This window comes from Sarcophilus harrisii, chromosome 1 (assembly GCF_902635505.1).
Source record: "Sarcophilus harrisii chromosome 1, mSarHar1.11, whole genome shotgun sequence".
NCBI lineage: Eukaryota > Metazoa > Chordata > Mammalia > Dasyuromorphia > Dasyuridae > Sarcophilus > Sarcophilus harrisii.
This window is the reverse complement of record NC_045426.1, coordinates 637827407-637849726: the sequence shown is the minus strand read 5'-3', so window position 1 is coordinate 637849726 and position 22320 is coordinate 637827407. Positions and strand designations below refer to the sequence as shown.

The window sequence follows — 22320 nt, the reverse complement described above, 5'->3', positions numbered from 1 at the left end:
ATGGCATACATTGCTTAATAAATTCAAAATACTTAGAAGACTGAACCTTTGTTTCCTCACCATTTCATCTTTTACCCACCATAGTTTGAGTTTTCAGAATGAAGAAGGTGACGGTCTCCCTGCTCAGTACACCTGAAGAATTGTATTTAGTTGTGGGAACCTCATTTTAGGGAGGATTTAACAAGCTGGGGCATATCCAGACAGGAATGGCCAGCATGAGAGAAAACTAAAAGAACATGGAAACATTAGCTCTCCCCCAGGAGAATCTAAACTTCCTGAAGACAAGGATTTTTAAATAATTTTTGTATGCCCAGTAGTAACACAAAGTTGACACATAAAAAAGGTCAGTGGAATAGTCTGTGCCTATCTCTGATGGAAAAACAAGGTAGTGGGATTGTTGGTATGTTTTTCACTTGAAAAAAAATGAAACTTGTGTATGGTGTCACTTGGGAATGTGGAATGGTCTATGTCTCCCTTGGGTAAATGTCACTGGGATATTGTGGTAGGCATGTGCATGACTCATTTGGAGAAATAAGGCATTGGGGTAGGGTGTTCATATCATCGTTGGGGAATGAGTGTGATATTGTGTCTATATAGTATAAGCTTTCTTTGAGGAGAGAAAGGGGTGGGATGTTTTCTTCCTCGACAAAGGTCACTGAAGAATATTCTTGAGGGATATTTGAATGATATTTTTGAAGGATATTCTTCATATTTTCCCATAATGGAGAGGGTGGATGACATTCCCATCCTTCCTCACTTCAAGCACGAGACTAGACAATAGAAAGGACTTCCTGGTCAGTTCCTTCTTGACCTCTTGGTAGGACACAGAGATGAATTCAGAATTCTAACTGTGAAATTTCAGGCTTTCTTAACTTTTACCTCTTACTCATCATCTCAAGCCCAAAGGCCCAGAGCTCTCTCACCTGCAAGACCAGTGGAGAAGACACTCTTGGAGACAGTAACCTTGTCCTCTGATGTCCTTGACCAGTCACCAGGGGTACGCCAGCCTTTCATAGGGAAGCTGATGTCAGTGGCACCACTGGCAGGGAGCTTGTGGATGCTGAGGACTGGAGAGAAAGGGAAAAAGAAAAGGAGGTGGAAGGACATCGGAGGTGTCTCCAAGAGACATGGGGAGGAAGAAGGGAAAGAACAAAAACCACGTTAAAATGTCTTTGTGAGACAGCAGCTAGTGGAGTAGTAGCTAGAGAGTGCTGGGCCTCCATGGAGTCAGGGAGACTCCTCTTCCTGAGTTCAAATATGGCCTCAGCTACTCACTGGCTGTGTGACCCTGGGCAAGTTCCCCAATTCTGTTTGCCTCAATTTCCTCATCTGTAAAATGAGCTAGAGAAGGAAATGGTAAACCATTCCAGTATCTCTGCCAAGAAATCCCCAAACAGGATCACAAAGAATGAACAGAACTGAAACAAGTAAATAACCACCTTGAGTGAAGGAGATAGTAGTTCCATAGTCTTCTCCTTTAGTTAGACACCATCTAAAATACTATGTGTAGCTGTTATGCCATAGTCATATACTGATGTGTGGTCAGAAGAGAATGGATGGGAGACTTGAGAACATGTCACTTAAGGATCAATGAAAGGAACGTTTATCCTGGAGAAGACTTGGAAGTGGGGCAAGGAACAGAATAATTCTTATTATTCTGCCTAGAAAGTTTCAGGAAAGTAGATTTTCCCATCAACTTAGGAAAGAACTTTCTATCAATCAGCCATACCACAACAGAATGCAAAGGAGTTTCCCATTATTAAGAATTTTCTCTAACTTTTTGTGACTCGTGCTGAGGAAATTCAACCCAAGTGCCTATTACAGTTGTTTTTAGTCTCAATACCAGGCATGCTGCAAGCTTGAATGGACTCAGTTTCCTCCCTTGTGAAATAACATTTTGGACTAAATTCCTTGACTGCTCTGCTATTTCATGACTCCACAGTTTGTGGATCATAGATAGGCTTTCCATCTCCACTACTACAGCTGAAAATATAAATAAGTGTAAATCCAGCTTCTTCTATCCAGAATAAAGAGAGATATTGAACTTATTTAAATAACCAAACAAAAGAAGAAAGATGATCACAACCATCTATATCCCTATATGACAATATTTCTCAGGCTGGAGTGATAATAATAGAAAACTGGCATTGGGTAGCATGCCACTGCAATTCCCCTCTTCAAGTACCATCAGTAGCTATGTATTTCCTCTGAAATTAGAAACAACTTCTTCACCTTGGCATTTAAAGCCTTTCAAAAGCTATCTTCTTCTTACTTAAGTTCCAGGTTAAATTCACATTATTCCCTCTAAAGTATTCTATATTCCACCCATACTAGTTTACCTGCCGCTCCCAATTTCTCTCTCTTTCCTCTCTATGCCTTTGCATACACTGTGCCCAACACCTAGAATGAGCTCTCTCCTCTTGTGTGGCTCTAGAAATTCTTAGCTTCCCTCAGAGATCAATTCAGGTGGCACTTTCAACAGGAAACCTTTATTAATCTTCCTTCTCAAAGCATCAAGTATATACTTACCTATTTTATATGCTGTAACTCTCCAGTGGAAGATAAGCTCCATGAGGGCAGGAGCAATTTTTCATTTTGTTTTTGTATCCCCTACATATCCAGGACCTTGAACATGAAAGTCACTTAGATTGTTGAATTGAATTGAATAGATCAGGGAAATGTTAATTCAAATGTTAATTAAAATTCAAAGGCCTCAATGAATTAACCAAGTGTGCATCTATTTATTCATTCATTCATTTTGCTGAAGCAATTGGGGTTAAGTGACTTGCCCAGGATCACATAGTCAGGGAAGTATTAAGTGTTTCAGGCCAGATTTGAACTCAGGGCACCACACCAACTAGCTGCCTCATGTGCATTTATTAAACTTAGACCTTAGAACATGGGATATAAAATGTCAGAGCTGAGAGAGTCCTTGCAGCACAGAATATGCCCTCTTCTCCTCTTGCCTTTACGTCTATTTCTCTGAATTTGCTCAGACAATCCTCCCATGGCTTGAATGAAACTTCTGTTGAGTGTCTCCCTTCATTGCTAAGGTAGGACCTCCTCCTCTACCTCCAAGGTTCTCTCCCTGAAAATTCTCTCATCACCACCACCCAAGATAAAACTGATCTCTTTTTCAAAAATCTTGATATTACAATGGGCAGGGGTCTTTGAGGTCATAATCTTTTCCAGTGTTTCATTTTACAAATGAAAATTTCAGTCAGAGTTGGAAGATGCTTGTTCAAGGTCATAGTGTATTGGTGATAGGGCTGAAATTTAAAACCACAGCTTTTGACCAAAAGACCCTTTCCACTCCATCCTAGTATCTAAGTCTCACCTCATAGTATATAGTAGCAACTGGGGAACAATGATAAAAAAAGTCACTCAACAGCCATCAAAACTATTGGAGACTGGGTTTGAGATGGAGCTGGGACTAGGCCTGGGATGTTTGGAAAGGCCCAATCTGAAAAGAAGTTCTTTTTACAACATCCCCAATAAGTTATTACTCAATATCCCTCTGAAGGATTCTAATGAAGGTGAACCTAATTTCTTCAACAAGCATCCCATTCTGCTTTAACATGGCTATGAGGAAGACCTTCCTTTTGAAGCTGACAAGATCATTCTTATGTTAAGCCAAAATCAAACCCATCATGCTACTTACTGCCTGTTGTAAATTCATGTTCTTTACATACCAGTCTTTCCAATGCCCTGTTCTCCTCTTGTTTTTTACTACCATTTGTCTGTTTTTGTTGATCTTGAATGGAACTCCCCAATCTCTCACCTTTTGGGAAAGGTCTTCCTTCCTTTCATGGCTAAAGGTGCCACCACCTCTAAGGAGTTTTCCCTGAGAAGTCCCTCATCACCACCCAAGATGAAACTGATTTCTCCTTTCTCAAATATCTCACATGATTTTGATTGGGCCCCTACTAGCCCTTACATCAGTTTCCCTCCATTAGACCTTAAACTTAAAAGTAGCATGTAGAATAAAAATAGTATAATATTGATAATAATAAAGATATAATATTTAGGAAGCACTTTAAGGTTTTTTTTTTTTTGTTGTTGTTTGTTTCCTTTTTTTTTTTGCAAAGAAAACAGGGTTAAGTGATTTGCCCAGAGTCACACAGGTAATAAGAGTCAAGTATCCAAAGTCAGATTTGAACTCAGATTATCCTAACTCCAGGGCTGGTGCTTTGTTTGCTGTACCACTTAGCTGCCCTCAAATTTTCTTTTTTTTCAAAACACATATATTATTTCATTTGATCCAAGATGTTTGCATTTAAGCCAATCCAATTCAATTGTTATTTATTAAGTAACTGTTATGTGCAAAGAACTGGGAATTCAAAGACAAAATGAAAAGCAGAAGCAGAACCGTGCCTTTAGGGAGCTTATATTCTAGTAGAAGGAAATAATATATAAACATATATACATATATGCACATATACACATAGGATTGTATATACAAACACAATAATTTGAAGAGAGAGAGAATATTAAGTACTGGTGTAAGGGGGTCAACAGTAATGACTCCCTATAAGAAGTGACCACTGAGTTAATCCATAAAGGAAAATAAGAATAAGACAGGAAAATAAGGAAAGAGTGCATTTCAGGTATATCCCACCATGAAAAATCAGGAAGGCTAGAAATGGAAACGAGAGTTTGGGGAAAGACCAAGTCAATCATTGAGAACAGAATGTTGAGTACCAGAAGATTAATATAAAATGAGCCATAAAAGTAGGCTGGAACCAGACTATGAAGTCAAACAGTAGTTTTTATTCTATCATACAGGAAAGAAGTGGCTACTTTAAATGCTTATATCGGGGAATTATATGGTCAGTCCTATATTTTAGGAATATTTGTGAAAGATAGATCAGAAAAGGGAAAGGCTAGTAGTAGAGACATCAGTTAAAAGATTATTGAAATGTTGCATGAAAGAAGAAATAGAGACCTGGATTAAGGTAATGACACACATAGTAAGGTAATTTCCACATGGGTGGAAAGAAAAATATCACTGTGAGGGAAGAAATGACAAGATTTGATAATTTATTGGACAGGTAGGGTCAGAAAGAGTGGAGGGTCAAGAATTTCAATGACAATGTCCACCAGAGTGAATGAAAGAATGGCTAGATATAACTTTGTATATACAAAACACAGTATCTTGGACATAATATGTGGTTAAATGCTTTAGCCTATTGTTTAACTGAATAAAATCACAGAATATGAGTCTTCCATAAAGGATTGTGGAAAGTATATAGTTCAAGACAGAAAGGGCCACATTCCTGAGCAGAGATCCTCTTATAGATCCCTGATAAATGGCCATCAAGACTATTTGAATACAGCCAGTGTTAGGGAACTCATAATTCTCTCAAACAGTAGAAATCATAGGAAAAGAAATAACTGCCTCTTCCAGGCTCAATGGAGATCGGCTTTCCACGAAGGGAATATGGGCTATCCAAAAGAGTTACCAGTTATCTTAATAAATGAAGAGAAACCCAAGCACAGTGGTGGGGAATTGGGCTCCACACAGCACTACTGAGGAAGCAAAGGATAACAAATTGAATGAAGAACATTGGCAGAGACCTTTTGGGCTCATCCATCTAAAGCCACTTGGAGCAAGGTCACAATATGAGGTCAATGGGAATGGGGCCAGCTAGTCCCTGAAAGCAGCAGTGGCTTAAGTGGGCAAACATGTAAGTATCTTAGGAGAACATGCCCAGGATCATGAAAAGATTCTGCTTTCCTTAAGTGTGTTTTAGAAAGTGTGAATTTTTTTTTTTTATAAAGAAAACTGGTCTTAGAGTCAAGGACCTGGATTTGAGTTTCTTCTTATATAACACAAAGCAAATGACTTGATCTCTCTGGGACTCAGTTACCACTTCTGTAAAATAATTAACAAATATTTATTAAAACATGACTATGTGTAACTCTTTCTCTCCTTACTACACAGGTCAGTGTGCTATGAGGACAAGTGCTTCTAAATATTAAAATATTCTAGATATATGATCTATAAATATTATTGTATTTTTTTCTTTCTTTCCAACAAAATCCTCCTGTAATATTAATTTCATGGTTTTAGAGTACTTTAAGGTTTACAAAATATTTTGCTACCCAAATCACATGAAGTAAAGATGGGAAGTGTTTGTCTAATTTTTAGAAAGGAAAACTGAGGATAAAAAATGTGACATAACCTGCCCAGAGCCACAGACATAGTAAGTGGGAGAGCCATTACTCAAACCCAGGTCTTCTGATTTTCAATTCTCATCCATTGGGAAACTGAGAAGAAAAATGGAGATTTCAGGCTGGTGTCAGGAACAAGTGTTCAGAAGAGAACCAAGAATCGGCAGTGGCACTAGACATGGGAAGGTATCAACAGAAGAAAGGAAGGAGGGATCATCATGCTTTTTGAAGACTCTTCACAAGAAGAATTCAAGAGGAAACTGGATGATTGCTTACTCCAAGATGTTTCTTTGTCATATACCATTGGGCAGTATAGAGGGCCACAGATAGTGGGGGAATTCTAGGTAAGGTATAAGACCTTTTAACCCAGATTTTACACACCAATGGCATACCTTTTAATCCTCAAGGAGAGGCAATAATAGAGAGGGAAAAACAGAGACATCAAGACGCTCCTCCAAAAACAAAAGAAAGGAGAACCACAGGTATTGTCAGTGGGTTTCCTCTGGGCTAAAAGGTCTTATACCTAACTCAGAGTTCCCTCACTATCTGCAGCCCTCTACATCACAGCTCATTAATTGTGAGAGCCAACTCTGGGTTTGTGCTAGTCTGTTGGAGAGGGATAGAGGATCTGAGATGGGGGATGTTAGCAAATACTGCTTGGGCTAATTTATATACTACCAAGACTTGAAGATGAAATATCAAAGTATATGAGGAAGAAAAAAGAAGAAAGAAGGCAGGGCAGAGAGAAAGGGAAGCTCACCCAAGTTGTCTGTCACTTGGTAGGAATCTCGGAAATCCTTCATGCGAAAGCCAATGACGTCGACAAAGTCCTCTACCAGGCGGAAGAGTTCCTTAGCGTTGGGACCCATCTAATGAAATACAAAAACAGAAAGATATCTTCTCAGAGCAAGAAGAAACTTCAGAGGCCACCTAGTTCAATTCAAACTATGGATCCCCATCGAAACTTCATTGACAAATGATCATCTAGTCCACTTCAAAACCAGTAATGAGGAACTTACTATCTCTTGGAGGTAGCCCACTTTACATAGGGGCATAACTAATTATTAGGAAGTATTTCCTTATGTTGAGGCAAAATCTGCCTCCTTGTAATATCCCCCCAGCCAACATGGTCCCAATTCTGTTTCTCTTGGGATAAAAAGAAGTATTTGATTGTATGCCCATGAACATCCATCAGATATCTTCAGGTATCATGTCTCCCCACTAAGCTCTCCTGCTTCTCACTCATTTCTGACCGCTAAGAAATGAACTACTAAACACATTCTACATATGTGTCTGGACATGGAATTCATGAAGTTGAAGTCAACTTTCAGTGTGATAAGGAAATGTAATCCTTTTGATAACATAAAATCAAGAGATAATTTCCCTCAATCCCAACCAAATAAAAGGAGAACAAGGGGTGGGGGGCAACAAAATAAAAACAAATATACATAATTTAAGAGAGAATTCAAATGCTATATTTTTGCTACTTATATTCTATAATTCATTACTCTTTTCTTCCAAGTAAATTAATCTTTCTTGTTTAATTAGATCCCAACTTATATTTTAATGAGCTAGCAGTTCCTAAGTTTACAGTGTTCAGGATTAAGCTGGCAGATGATATAGTAATGTTCCTTCTGAGTAAGAAATTTGCAAATGGTTATCTCTAAATATGATAGTCGAGACTTGGTACCATACATGGCCACTTGGGAAGAGGAATGAACTTGAATAGAGAGTGAATATTATTTCTGGAGATGCATTTGTCTAGAGAAGGATAATGGAGGTTAGGTCCTCTGGAAGAGTTTTAAGCTCCTTCAGTTAGTTAAGGGATTTGGGGGAAAGGAAAAGGATTTGTTTGTCTCCAGTCCATACCAATTGGGCCTCTTCCCATTTGTCCCGGTTCTCTTCAGTCAGCAGGTTGCTTATAATCTGGACAAAATTCTGAAATAGAGAGGGAGAAAGGACAACATGCTGGAGAGTTGGCTTCTAGGCTTGACATTGTTACAATTTGGGGCATTAAGCACAATTTAGCATTTCTACTAGTAATTTCCCTGTGAAAAAAGTTATATCGGAAGCTGTGGGAGACACAGAGAAGCTAACATATAGCTCCAAGTCCTCAAGAGATCATAGGAAGATGGGGGAATACAATATGATGATGATAGTGATGGCAATGGAGCTAATTATGTTGGTGATAAGATTGGTACTGATGATGGTGCTTGCAATGATTCAATGTGAAAATGGAATGATGAGTTATGACAATTATGGTCATGGTAATGTGGTGGTAATCATGAAAGCAATGATAATGTTGGGAATGGTGATAGTAATAGCAATTTTCATGGTTGTGATGTTTTAGTGATGGTGAAAGCAGCTGTAATATTGAGAGTAATGGTGATCCCACTACTTAATAGTGAAGATGTTGCTCGAACCAACAATGGTGAGGGTGCTCTTCTGTTCCCACCCTTTGGACTTCTCCCTCATGCCTTCCACCAGGTGCCATCCCACCTGCTTTCCGGCTTCGTTTTGTATGTTGTCTTCCTCCATTACAATGCAAGCTCCTTGAAGTCTGGGTACTGTTTTTTTTTGGTTGTTGTTGTTTTGTTTTGTTTTTTGCATTTCTAGCATTTAGCACAGTTCCTGGAACATAGTAAAATCTTAATAAATGTTTACTGACTGACTATTAACAGTGTTGATAAAAATGATAGTGACAGCAAGTTGGTGTCTTTTAACAGTAACAGTGGGAGGGATGGTGTGATTTAAGTAATGATTATGATGTTTTTCTATTTAATCAAATGAGACATGTCAAAGGCTCTGCAAACCTTAAAGCACAATATAGATGTCTGGCACATAAAAACTCATTAAATATTGATGAACTGATTGATTGAAATACAAGATATTGCTGTTGTTGTTGTTGCTGTTGGTAATAAATTAAGATAATCATATCAACGAGCATTTAGTAAGCTCCTAAAATGTGCCAAACATTGTGCTAACCATTCATGATGGAACAGACTTTCAAGAAACTTAAATTTTACTGGAGAAGACAATATGTAAATATGATGGTGGTAATCATGAGAGTAATTACAGCATTAGTATCTTAATATGTTGGTGATAGCAGTGATGATGATAGTACCACAGTGTTGGCAATGGTGTGATGATGATGGTAGGGATGACTGGTGTTGTCATGGGAATGGCAGAGATGCTAAGCCTTTATGATGGCCTGAACTTTTACTAGTGGGGTACATTTAAATACCCTACTCCTTGATCCCCAAAGGTCCCAGCAGATATTTTCTAAGCCCCTTACCTGCACATCACCCGGGGTAGGGCTATAGTAGGCTCTCCGGAAGATCTCAGTCATATTCCTCAGCACATCAATGGTGGAGAGAAGGTCTCCACTGTAGCTGGTCCCATCCTGAGAGATCTCCACCAGTGTCTGGATAACCTCTGACACACCCTCACCTGGAATCCCCCTCTGAGCCTTGGCTAGGTGCTCCCGGGTCTGTGAAGAAGGGTCCCAGAGAAGATTGGAGGCAGGGGGCTGGATGTGATGATGTCAGTATAGCAAACCAGTTCTTAGCATCAGAGTCTCAAGGCTTGAGGAGACCTTAGATGTCATCTAGTTCTATTTCCCACCCGGAGCAAGAATAAAGATAGCTTCTCTGACAGGTTATTTAGACTTTTTGAATACTCCCCAGGGACTGTTATTGGGTCCCTCTTTTCTGGAAGGGGCACTATTGTCTGATAGTAAGGAAAATCAGATGGAATTTCTAAAGGCCTAAAGTTTCTATGCTTTGGGGCCTTCAGAAAAGGAGTTTCTGCAAAATGGCAACATCTCATTCCAAGTCTCCAACTAACTATACCAAAACATGCCCTTTCATTTTTCCATCAAAGGGGCAGAGGAATCGATAGCCCAGTCACAGCTTTATAAGGGGAAGTCAGCAACAGGAATGCTCCCCCTTTCCCAAAGTGAACTTACTACTGGCTGCTGCCTATGCCCTAAAATAAAACAGCTGTGGAGAAACAGGGATAGAAGTCTAGAGGAGTTAAAAGGAAGCAGGACTTTAAAGCTGAATGTTACTTTGCAGGGAGAAAAGGATGGAGAGATTTTGAGGAAAGGGCAAGAAGGGAGAGGAAAGAGGGATAGAAATGAGAAGGGCACAAAGGCTGGAGGACAAAGGGAAAGGGGGACACAGGGGAAAAAGAGAGAAAATCATAGAATCACAGAATTTTAGAACTAGAAATTAACATAAAGTTCATTGTGCCCACCCCCTTAGATTTACAGGTAAGAAAAATTAATTGGTAATTAATTAGCTGGTAAGTGTCTGAAGTCATATTTGAACTCAGGACTACTTGACACCAGGACTGGTATTCAGTCCACTCCACTATCTTTCCACCATAGCAAGCTCACAGGATGCTACAGCTGAAAAGGTCTTTAGAGACTATCTCGTCCAGACCCTTATTCAGAGTGGGAATCTGCTTTATAAAGGGATAAAGACTGGATCCCAGAGGGAAAGAGAAGAGGCAAGGGAAGGAGCTGTCATTTTTTTATTATATTAGGCCTTCCCATGAGCATTTGATATTATTCCAATTGATTAGATCTGACTTTATTTGTGTGGAAAGAGTTTTGTAATTGTGTTCATATGGTTTCTGACTTTGTCTTGGCAGGCAGACTCCTAAATATTTTATATTATCTATAGTAATTTTAAATGGAATGTCTCTAAATGCTGATGATTTATGTGGATTTATTTTGTATCCCGCAACTTTGCTAAAGTTGTGAATTGTTTCTAGTAGTTTTTTAGTTGATTATCATCATATCATCAGGAATAAGTGATAATTTGGTTTCCTCATTACCTATTCTAATTCCTTCAATTTCCTTTTCTTCTCTTATTGCTAAAACTAATATTTCAAATACAATATTGAATAGTAATGGTGATAGTGGGCAACATTGTTTCACCCCAATCTTATTGGGAATGATTCTAATTTATCCCCGTTACATATGATGCTTGTTGATGGTTTTAAATATAAATGGTTTTAAAAATAAACTATTTTAAGGAAAAGTCCATTTATTCCTATACTCTCTATTGTTTTAATAGGAATGAGTACTGAATTCTGTCAAATGTATAAGGGGAGAATCTGGGGAATGAGTGGTGTGGGGAATGAGAGGAGATGGAAGGAGAGAGGGAAATAGGAGGGAAGAGGGTTATGGGAGTTACAGGAAACATTGGCAGAGGTGAAGAAATCAAAGGTGAAGGAATCAATAGGCATTAGAGATGGGCATGATCAGAGTGGACTAAATCAATAAGGGAAGGCTTCCCAGAGGAATCTGGGTCCTTAAGAATAGGTAGGGTTTAGAGAGGCAGAGCAGGTAGTTTCCTGGTGTGAGGACTGGGGTAAGCAAAGTCCAGGCAGTGGGAATTCACTGAGTTACAAAACCAAAGACCACATAGTCAGACTTCTTCAATTTATAGATGAGGAAAAATTCTAAGATCACAATTTATTAGGGTCAAAGTCCCAATTTAAAGAGTTAGAACTGAACGATCCTTTAGAGACTGTCTGCCCCCAACGCTTCACTTTTGGAAGCAGACAATAAGACTCACAGAGGTTCAGTGAGTTGCCTGAGAGTTCACAATGAGGTAGTGGCAGACAATATAATATCCAGAATGCCAATGCTAGAACAGACCTTAGGTAATAGAATGCACAAAGTTAAAGCTAGAAAGGAATCCTGAAACACAAGAGTGTTAGAGCTGAAAGGAACCTTAGAGACCATTCTAGCTCAACGTCTGCAATTTACAGAAAAGAAAACAGGACAACAGGAGCCAAACCACTTATTCAAGTACACACAACATTATCTTCATAACAGATCTCATGGGGCTCTAGCAAAAGGCAAGAGAAATTCAGGTGAGAAGTGGATAGAGGGTACTTCAATCAGATTCAGAAAAAGAATTGAAAGGAAAACAACAAAGTGGATGGGCTGGAATAAAAGAGGGACTAATACACAGATCTACTGGTTCTAAGCTTGGGGTTCTTTCTACCATGCACCATCTTATAGTTTCAGGATTTGTCCTTGAACCCAATATCCAGACAGTGATAGAGGAAGGGACTTTATCTCTCTTGGGAGTGACTGAAAGATGGGGAAACCTTGAGTCACAGACACAGGGAGATGGAAAAGTCCCCACCAAGGAAGGGATCATTGGTTCCTCACCATCATTTGGATGTTCCGGTAGTCGATGGAGACACACTTGATGTAAGTGGGGGGCTCCCAGTAGGCAATGCCTTCCTCGTCCAGGACACACCTTCTGAGTATGAGGCCTAGGGTGGGTTAGGGGGAAGGGAGATTATGTCTCATTAGTAATGGATCATAAAACCATAGACTCCTACAACCAAGTTAAAGACGTCAAGAGCTAGCTAAATTCTACCATCCCTGTATGTTACCCCCTTGCTGCCTAGATCTTGGTATAGTCATGTCTCAGGGATCCCTAAACAGCCACTGGACTATCCTGGTCATCCTTCTGTCTCTGGCTAGGACCAGTGTAGGACCAGAATAGAACTAGTGTAGGAAGGAACTTTGAGGATTTTGAGATCCAAACCTTTCATTCAAAGGAAGCCCTTCCCCTCAAACCCTATTTCTTAAAAACTCTGAAAAGCACAGAATAGCCAATGAATAACAGGCATGGATATTATTAACAGGGGTATTTCCTTTCCGGTTCTCTTAAGACTAGGTACTAAAAGAAGGGCTTCTATCCCCTCTTCTTCCTCTTCTTCCCTCCCCCCATGACTTCCCAAATATAGCAGAGCACTGGAATCAATATAGCTTTTGGGAAGAGAGAACAAACTTATTATCTATAGTCCCCAACATAGGACTGGGACCAGTGGAGGAAAATTGAAGGAAGGTTGATTCTAGCCCAGTTTTAGAAAGAATTCTCTAATAATTGGAGCTATCTATGAGTGGAAAAAAGTATGTACTGGGAGTAATGAAATCCCCATCAATGATGATATTCAAGGAAATGCTAAATAATCACTGGACAGCAATATTGAGGAAGGAATTCTTCAACTTAGAAAGAGGTTGGACTGGATGAACTCTGAAGTCTCTTTCTAACTTTGAGTCTATGATTCTATTTCTGGTTAAATAAGAAGCATGAGAGAACGTCCCAGAACCCATCCCTCAGTGCCTGGCACCACCTAGGGACTCATACCTGTGGCATTTCTGGGGCACCGTATGGCAGCCACATCCCCAGCTGGAGTCTCCTTCCAGACCATGGAACCAACATTATCTTCATAACAGATCTCATGGGGCTCTAGCAAAAGGCAAGAGAGATTCAGGTGAGAAGTGGGTAGAGGGTACTTCAATCAGACTCAGAAAAAGAATTGAAAGGAAAAGAACAAAGTGGATGGGCTGGAATTTAGGTCAATTAGCTAAACTGTTAGAGTCCAGTGGAGCCAAGTCAGAAAAGTCAATTCTAATTCAGGATAGTCAGCCACATATGAAAAACAATTTCTCCCCAGCTATAGCATGACCCCCAACCTTAGCTTCACATTGCACCTCAAACTTCATGACAGATTGAGTCCTATTTTAGTTTTTAGACCCTTTTTAGAGATTTCAAGAGCTAGCCCCCTGCCATCTCTGAACGGTACCCCCTTACCACCTAGAACCTGATACAACCATGGCTCAATGGTCCCTCGACAACCAGTGGGCTGTCCTGGTCACTTTTCTGTCTCTGGTTAGAACCAGAGTGGGATTATAAGGTCCAGATCTCAATTTCTTGACAGTCACAATCATAGAGAAATCAAGTAGAAAGACTGAGGGAAACCAAGACCCACTGTGTCTCTGGGGAATTCTTCTGGCTAGTAAGGAAGAGGGAGGGAAGAGGAGGGAGATGGAGTCAGGGTAGTTGGACGAAGAGGATAGGAAGGGAGAGTTATCAGGGAGTGAGGAGAGGGTGTCTTGAAGGGAATGTTACTCACCAGGGCACCTCCTCTGGCTGCATTGTCTGTACTCTTCCTTGGGACCCTGGCAGGCCTCACCCCCAAAAAAAGGGCCTTGGCAGGTTCGATCACGTCTCTGGGTACCCCCACCACATGTGGTACTGCAGCTGCCCCAAGTGCCCCAGGCTTGCCACTTGCCATCCACTGAGAGAGTAAGATATGACAATGTAGAAATACAAAGATATGAAAACCGACAGAAACAGAGACCCAAAGATATGGAGACATGGAGAGACATAAAGAAAGAGACAGGAGTTAGGACAAAAAGAAAAGTAGAACAAGACACAGATAATGTAGACAGAGGCACAGAATCATGTCATTAAAGACCATAGAAGGACAGAAAGACATGAAGACACCAGGACAGAGTCATAGGAACAGAGCCACACCAAGACAGGAGCACAAAGAGATCAAGAAACAAAAAAAAATAATAAAGATAGGAAGACATAGAAATATAATACTGGAGAAGGAGGAATCCAGAGAACCGATGACTAGAACAAGAGCAGCATAGGTCTCGGCTGGGGCCCGAGAGGCTGAGGACTCACATTCCACAGCCCTGATCTAAGCTCCCCACTTGTGCCCGTGGCCCATCTCCCCTTGGCTCTCCCTCCTTCCCAAAGCCATCCTGAGCCTCCCTTTGGGGGATAGATACTGACCTGGGCACTGTCGGAGGAAGCAATCTCGAGTCTCGGCCCAGTGGCCCTGACACTCAGCCCCTCCATAAGAGGGTCCATTGCATTCCCTTGTGCGCTGCTGGGTGCCATTGGAACAGCTGGATGAGCAGGAACTCCAGCTTGACCACTCATTCCAGTTGCCATCCACTGCCCGGCCCGGGGGGAGGAAAAGGGACAGAGCACAGAGCATGAATACCTTTCTTGGGCTTACCATCTCTTTGTGGCATAGCATTTGGAACTGCCAAGTCTCATGGGTCCAGAGCAGTGGCTGGATGGCCCTGGCCATTCCCCTGCCTCTCAGTAGTGTGTTAGTAGAATTGGAATAGGATGATGGGAAGGTCCAGACCCATTTAAAGGAGGCCAATCATAGGGGCCACACAACTGAATCAACAGACTACTATCTTCTCCCAGCATCTCTCAAGGGAGTACTCCAAGGTCAACATCATAGAATCTCGAAGGTTGAGGCCATCTAGTCCAATCCATGTCTAAGAAAGAATCACTTCTATAATATTTATCACAAGTGATCAGTCAATATGTCTTTGAATATTTCCATGGAGAAGGATCACTACCTTCTGAGGCAGACCATTACACTTTTGGATATCTTTAATTGTTAGTAAAAAACAGTGTTAAATAGTATATAGAGAACTGCTTTCTGGGAAATCTGGATTCAAATCTGCTGCAAATACTGATTGTGTGATCCTTGCTAAGTCTTTATCTTCTCTTAATACTTCAAGTAACACTCAAATGCCAATGAAAACTCAAGTCTGATCCCTCTTCCCCCCAAAAAAAATTAAAGAAATTTTTCTTTCTCTCATGATTTAAATTGCTTCTCACAAATTCTTGCCAATATTTCTGTTTCTTCCCTTAGGATCAAAAAGAACAAATTTAGTTTATTAGTCACAAGACATCCCTTCAAATACTTGAAGACAAATTATCATTCCCTACCCTACCCTCCAAGAATTGTCTTCACCAGGTTAAACAATCCTACTTCTTTCAACTGTTCTTCATAGGACTACTCTCCAGTCTTTTCATTGACTTCATTAGTTTCCTCTTGATATTCTCTGAACAGTATATCAATGAGGTTGTTCAGTCATTTTTCAGTGATGTCTGGCTCTTCATGAGCCCTTTGAGGGTTTTTGGCAAAAGTGCTGGAGCAGTTTGTCATTTTCTTCTTCAGCTCATTATACAAATGAGAAACTGAGGTAAACACTGACAAATGACTTGTCCAGGGTCACATAATTAATAAATGTCTGAGGCCACATTTGAATTCATGAAGACCAGTTTTTCCGACTTTGGACCTAGCACTCGATCCACTCCATTACCTAGTTGCCCATCACTGTGTCAATGACCTTCCCAAAACATAGCTCTTAGATATGACCAAGATAAAACATAGTGTGTACTATCAACTAATGAATTCTAGAAACTATTTCTCTCTTAATAAGAGCTCATTAACTTTTCTAGCTGCCACATTTCACTACTGACTCATGTTTAACTTGCAGACTACTAAGATTTCGAGATCTTTTTTAGCTGAACTGGTAACTATTCATGGTTGTGCTTACGGAATTATTGGTTTTAATCCAAGTATATTGCTCTACATTTACCTCTATTAAATTTCCTCTTTTTAAATATTGCTTATAATTCTAGTCTGTTGAGATATTTGGAAGCACTGATTATCATATAATTTATTGAATACTTTTGATTTCATGTCATTCTAGTTATTACCACCACCAAAACCAAAACCTTTACTACTACCATCATCAACTTTATTATCTTCAACACCCTATAATCTCCATCATCAATGATACTATCATCATCATTATTACTAGCCCCACTGTCACCATCATTATCACTATTGTCACCATGACAGCTGTCAACAATAACTGTCACTATCATCACCATCACTCTCTGCCATCATTCCCATTCCCATCACCCTCTTCTGTCATGGTCTCCATTAACAATTACCATTTTCATTCTCATTAGCTAGGAAACTGCTACTACCATTCCCAGCAACCTCCACCACTACCCTAAGGAACAGCAGTATATCACCAGCATCAAATGAGATCTCTCCTTCTCTCTGCCATAGAAGGGAAAGGATAAGACAATGAGGAGTGGTTTTCAAAGGTAAAGGACATGAATTGAGCATCTAAAAGGTTCTAATTTATTATTTTTCATTTTTTATTGACTACGTGAGGAAGGCATGAGAGACTGAACTCAAAAATGTCTATAATATCCTAAATACCATATCTCCCCTACTCCTTCAAGTTGCTAGGAGCTTGTTTGAGACCTGGGACTAGGTCCCCTGAAAGATAATCTCATAGGATAGCTTCCTAATTTGCCATGGATGAAATATTGAGATTTAGGAATACTATAGACATCCCTGCCTTTCAAGGCTTCAATAAATAAGAAATGAACACTGGGGAGAAGATAATGGGGAAAACCTCTAATTGTCACATGAATAACCCTGTAGCAGAAATGATGGACCAAAATGACAGTCAGTACTCTATGGCCAGGATCCTAAGGAGATGCCAGTGAAACAAGAACCAATTTGACAAATTTTCTAAATGAACAGGGACTAAAATGAAAGAAACCATGACAAATGAAAGTCTAAGAGGAGTAGCTTGGGGCAGATGACATTGGAGGATTGAGGAGAAGTGATCCATAGTAAGATAAAGAGACAGAAAGAGACACAGAAACAGAACCACAGGGATAGACAAGGAGATACAGATTCTGTCTGAAAAACAGACAGAAGTGGAAGTAGAGAAAGACACAGATAGAGAGAATGATGGACAAAAAGAGAATGTGAGTAGGAAAGACTTACAGAAGCTGAGAGAAATAGAAATATTTAATAGAGATACAGTAAGAAACATTCATAAGAGATACATTAAATAATACATTAAGAAAACAGAGAAGAGAAACAAATAAACACAGAGCTAAAAAGAGAAAGTGAAGCCAAAGAGAGGGAAGAGGAAAGACATCTCAGAGAGGATTTCTTAGCAGCCAGAGGCAGAGGGGGCAGGGAAGAGCAAAGCATTTATATTAAAGCAATTTGCAGAGCTGGCCAAGAGCCTGCTTAATCCCCATGGCTATTTTTAAAGCTATTTCTCTTCCTCTAAGCTATTTCTCTCTGCTTTCTTTTTGTTAAAGAAACAAGTGAGATTATGATTGCATAAAACCATGCCCATGGCATGTCAGAAAAACCCATGGACCCCTGTCCTTCACCTTTCAATACTAGCATCAGAAGCTGAAGGGTTATCTGTCTCAAGAGACACTGTCTACGTCTTAGAGACAGTCCTAGCTGGTTCAGGGAAAAGAAGTTCCAGAACAGAAACAGTTCAAGAAAAAAGTGAACGAAGGAAATGGATATTATTCTATCTTTCAATGTCACCTCTGTCTTGAAATCTTTCTTAACCAACTTGTCAACCACAGAGCTACTTGCTGTTCTTAGTAGCTCTACTCATGCATGCTATCTGGATCACATCTCTTTTATGCCAATTAGTCCATCACTGGAAAATGAGGTAGTACAATGGATAGAGTGCTGGGTCTAGAATCAGAATCTTTGTGAGTTCAAATCCGGCCTCAGACACTTGCATTGGGCGAGTTACTTAAACCTGTTTACCTCAGTTTTTTCATCTGTAAAATCACGAGAAGAAGGAAATGGGTAGACATTCTAGTATCTTTGCTAAGAAAACCCCAAAATAGGGCAGCTAAGTGGTTCAGTGAATAAGGCACCAGTCTTCAAGTCAGACAGACCTGTATTCAAATTTACCTTCTGACACTAATTAGTTATATGACCTCTGGAAAGTTACTTAACTCTGCCTCAAAAAAGAAAAAGGAAAGAAAAGAAAGAAAAGAAAATTCCAAAGTGGAGTCATGAAGAATCAAATATGATTGAAAATGACTAACAAATCACCACTGCCACAACAATGAATGCTGGGGCTTTCGATAAGGATAGTGATGGTGATGGTAATGGTCCTGTTAGTAGTGAAGATAGTGAAGATTGTAAAATGGAAATTCTTTGTAAGACTCTTTTTGTGTGGGGCATTATATTTGTATCTAGCTTAGTGTCAGGCACAAAGAAGGCATTTAATAAAAGTTTGCTGAATAAATGATGAATGAATAAGTTATGCTGGTAATGGTTAAGTTACTCTGGTAACGACAGAAATACTGATTGAGTCAACAAGCATTTATTAAGCATTTTCAATGTGCCAGTTTCAATATGTTGGGTACTGGAAATATACATAAACAAAAATGAAGCAACAGAAAGCTGGAATGATAGTGATGGACTAGGACATAAAGATGGTAGAGAAGATGAGCAGTTGTGTCCTGCTCACACACAAATATGGTTTTCTTGTGTTAATCTGAAATTTTCCATACAACATAGCCAAAGAACTTTTATATCTTCTGTATCAGAATCCTCAGGTGGCAACTTCATCTGCTCTCATAATTTGACAGCAACTACAAGGGTCACTATACAAATGCAATGACCATTTGACCACTGATATCAATATCTCTCTCTCTTAGAAAGACATGGTGGTATCATGAGTAGAATTGATGAAATGAACAGCTCTGGGTAACAGAGGAGCAAGAACATGAAAGGAAGATCCCTAATTTCAGTCAAAATATATAGCCAAGGGGAACATCCATTCTTCACTTCTGCCTCTAGGTAGATGCTCCTCAAAGCCTGCTCAGGGTCTTTGCCACCTCCATCAGCCACCCCAGCTTGGCCAGACCAGCTACTCTCTCTGGCCAAGGGCTCTCTCTCCCTCCAACTTACCAGGGCACAAAGCGATATTGCAGAATTTGGTCTGTTTCTCTGGACCTTCACAAGGGTTGCCTCCAAATTGAGGTGGGCGGCAGGTGCGGGTACGGTCCCGGAAGCCTCGCCCACAGGTAGATGAACACAAACTCCAGGGTGACCACTCATCCCAAGTACCATGAACTGTGAGGAAAAAGTAAAGTCATCAGGAAATTCTCCTTCCTCTGTAACATTACAGACTGTAACTACAACCCCCATCAAGGATATCACAGAGGCCAAGATCTTTGCTGACCTGTTCCTTCCTTCATTATGCCCCTTTTCTCCTGAAAACTAACCTTCATTAGAACACCTTCCTTGATTAGCCTCCTCTGATTAAACCAAGTCAATGTATGATGGACTCTATCCAGGTTTGAAAGTGTATTTATATTATGTTTCCTCCTCAAACTAGGAGCCTCCTGAAGGCAGAGTTTATACTTCCTTTTTAGACCATGGGGTCCCAGAAGACCTGGGCTATTTTTCCCTTTCAGTTCTAAGGATTGCTAAGAGAAAGATTTATGTCACCCCTAAAGAAAGGGGGCATGTCTTCCTCTTCCAAAACAAAGTTCCAGAAATCAGTAATTGAGACTTTTTCTTCAACCAGAGGTCCCATTCCGAACCTTCCTTGGAAGGAGAGCTCACCTGGACAGATGGCTGAGTTATTGCATTGTCTCTGCTCCCTCAGGGGTCCACTACACTGGGTGCTATAGGATGAAGAAACGCAGAAACGGGTCCGGGTCTGCCATCCCTCACCACATGTAGTTGAGCAGACACTCCATGGGGACCACTCCTCTGCTGCTGGGTCTCCTGTTGGGACATGAGACATTAAAGTCATGGACTAGTTAAAGGCAGCAGGAAAGATTTCAGAGAAGCCAATCACAAACTTTCTCCATACATCACATTTATTAAATGATGGTTAGACTCAAACGAGGATTATATATGTTCATACTAAGAGACAGACAAATGAATATGGTAAGTACAGTAGTAATCATAGTAATAATGAAAAATAAAAACAGAAAGAGAAGAAGCAGAGGGGAAAGAGAAAGAAAGAAAGAGAAAGAAAGAGGAAGGGAGAGAAAGAAAGAAAAGAGGAAGAGGAGGAGGATAGAGAAAGAGAAGGAGAAGGAAGAAAAAGAGGAAGAAAAAAGGAAAAGGAAAAGGAGGGCCTGAAGAAAGAAAAGGATGAAGATAAAAGATGTTAGTAAATATATGTATTTTGTCAGCATTTTGTACTTTCATAGAATCTCCAAAGAGAGCTCAGAAGTCATTTGAGCGATACTTTAATAGTAATTCCCTCTCCAACATTACTAGAAAGTGACTGTCTTGACTTTGCTTGATGGCTTATTGCTGAAAGTAAACTCATGAACTCCTGGGGCAATTCATCCCACTTTTGTTGTTGTTACTGCTACTGTTGTTGAGTTGTGTCTGACTCTTTGTGACCCCACTTGGGGATTTTCTTGGCAGAGATACTAGAAGGGTTTGCCATTTCCTTTTCTAGTTCATTTGACAGATGAGGACACTGAGATAAACAAGAACAGACTCTTGACTTGTCAAGAGTCAAACAGCTAATAAATGTCTGACACTGGATTTGAACTCAGCTCTTCCTTATTCCAGGATTAGGTGCTCTATTCACTATGTCACCTAACATTAGCTACTCCAATTTACCTTTGGATATCTCTATTTATTAGGAAATCTTTTTTTTTAATTAGATGGCACAGTAGATAGAGTGCTGGATCTAGAGTAAGGAAGACTCATCATCTGAAGTGAAGCCTCTGACACTCACTAGCTGTGTGATCCTGGGTAAGTAACTTACCTTTGCTTTAGTTTCTTTATCTGTCAAATGACTTGGAGAAGTGGCGGGCAAATTATTTCAGTATTTTTGCCAAGAACACCCCAAATGAGGTCATGAGGAGTTGAACACTACTACAAAGCACTGAACAACTTTTCTTATATTAAGCCTAAGTTTGCCTTTCTGTAACTCTGCCAGCTGTTCTAAGTTCTGTCTCCTGGACCCAAGCAGAACCAATGTAATTATTCAACATTCCCATCCAAATATTTGAAGACAGATATCGTATCCCGTTCTAAGTTGTCTCTTCTCCAAGCTTAACAGCCTCTCTCCTTGCAAATTATAGTTATGTGGCAAGGTTAACCCACGCTAGTTGGTATCCCTCTTGATGAACTCTATTTTGACCTTCTTAAATGAGAAATGAATATAGTTCTTCAAACTATAATTGACCAAGGAAAAATATAATAGAACTCTCACAGTCTCTCCTCCTGATTCCCACTTTCTAATCTTAGATATAACTCTTAACGAATTTTTGGAATGTTATGTCATAATGTAACCTAAAGTCCTTTTAAGACCTTTGGATCAATGTCTCATTCGATCTCATCTAAACACATCTTCCTATAATGTGCTTCTAAAGTTGATTTTTTTGAACCCACAGATAGAAATTTACATTTATTTCTAATAAATTTCATCTAGTTAAAGTCAGTCCTTAATTCTAGACTAATAAAAGATATTTTTAACCCTGGTTTTGTTGTCTCTCTCACTACTGGGTCGCCTATAAATGTAATGAATCTGTTGTCTATACTATATCCAATTCATTTCTTTTTTACTAAAGCTTTTCATTTACAAAGCATATGCATGGGTAATTTTTTCAACATTGACCCTTGCAAAACCTTTTGTTCCAAATTTTCCCCATCTTTTCCCCA

The 22320-nt window shown here is 39.8% G+C and overlaps 1 protein-coding gene across 5 annotated transcripts in view; it reads right to left on the bottom strand.

Annotated features, from left to right (window-relative positions):
- ADGRB1 (adhesion G protein-coupled receptor B1) overlaps window positions 1-22320 on the bottom strand; it is a 264233-nt gene that overhangs the window by 139643 nt on the left and 102270 nt on the right. For 4 of the 5 annotated variants that reach the window (XM_031947288.1, XM_031947290.1, XM_031947291.1 and 1 more), the window contains exons 5-14: window positions 20251-20415; window positions 19591-19755; window positions 14799-14972; window positions 14128-14292; window positions 13359-13460; window positions 12368-12474; window positions 9470-9664; window positions 8044-8112; window positions 6935-7043; window positions 924-1067 (exon numbers count right to left, since the gene is read on the bottom strand). In XM_031947288.1, the coding sequence (XP_031803148.1) occupies window positions 924-1067; window positions 6935-7043; window positions 8044-8112; window positions 9470-9664; window positions 12368-12474; window positions 13359-13460; window positions 14128-14292; window positions 14799-14972; window positions 19591-19755; window positions 20251-20415 (1395 nt within the window). The remainder of the gene's footprint in view (window positions 1-923; window positions 1068-6934; window positions 7044-8043; window positions 8113-9469; window positions 9665-12367; window positions 12475-13358; window positions 13461-14127; window positions 14293-14798; window positions 14973-19590; window positions 19756-20250; window positions 20416-22320) is intronic. The other variant, XM_031947289.1, reaches the window with a different exon arrangement.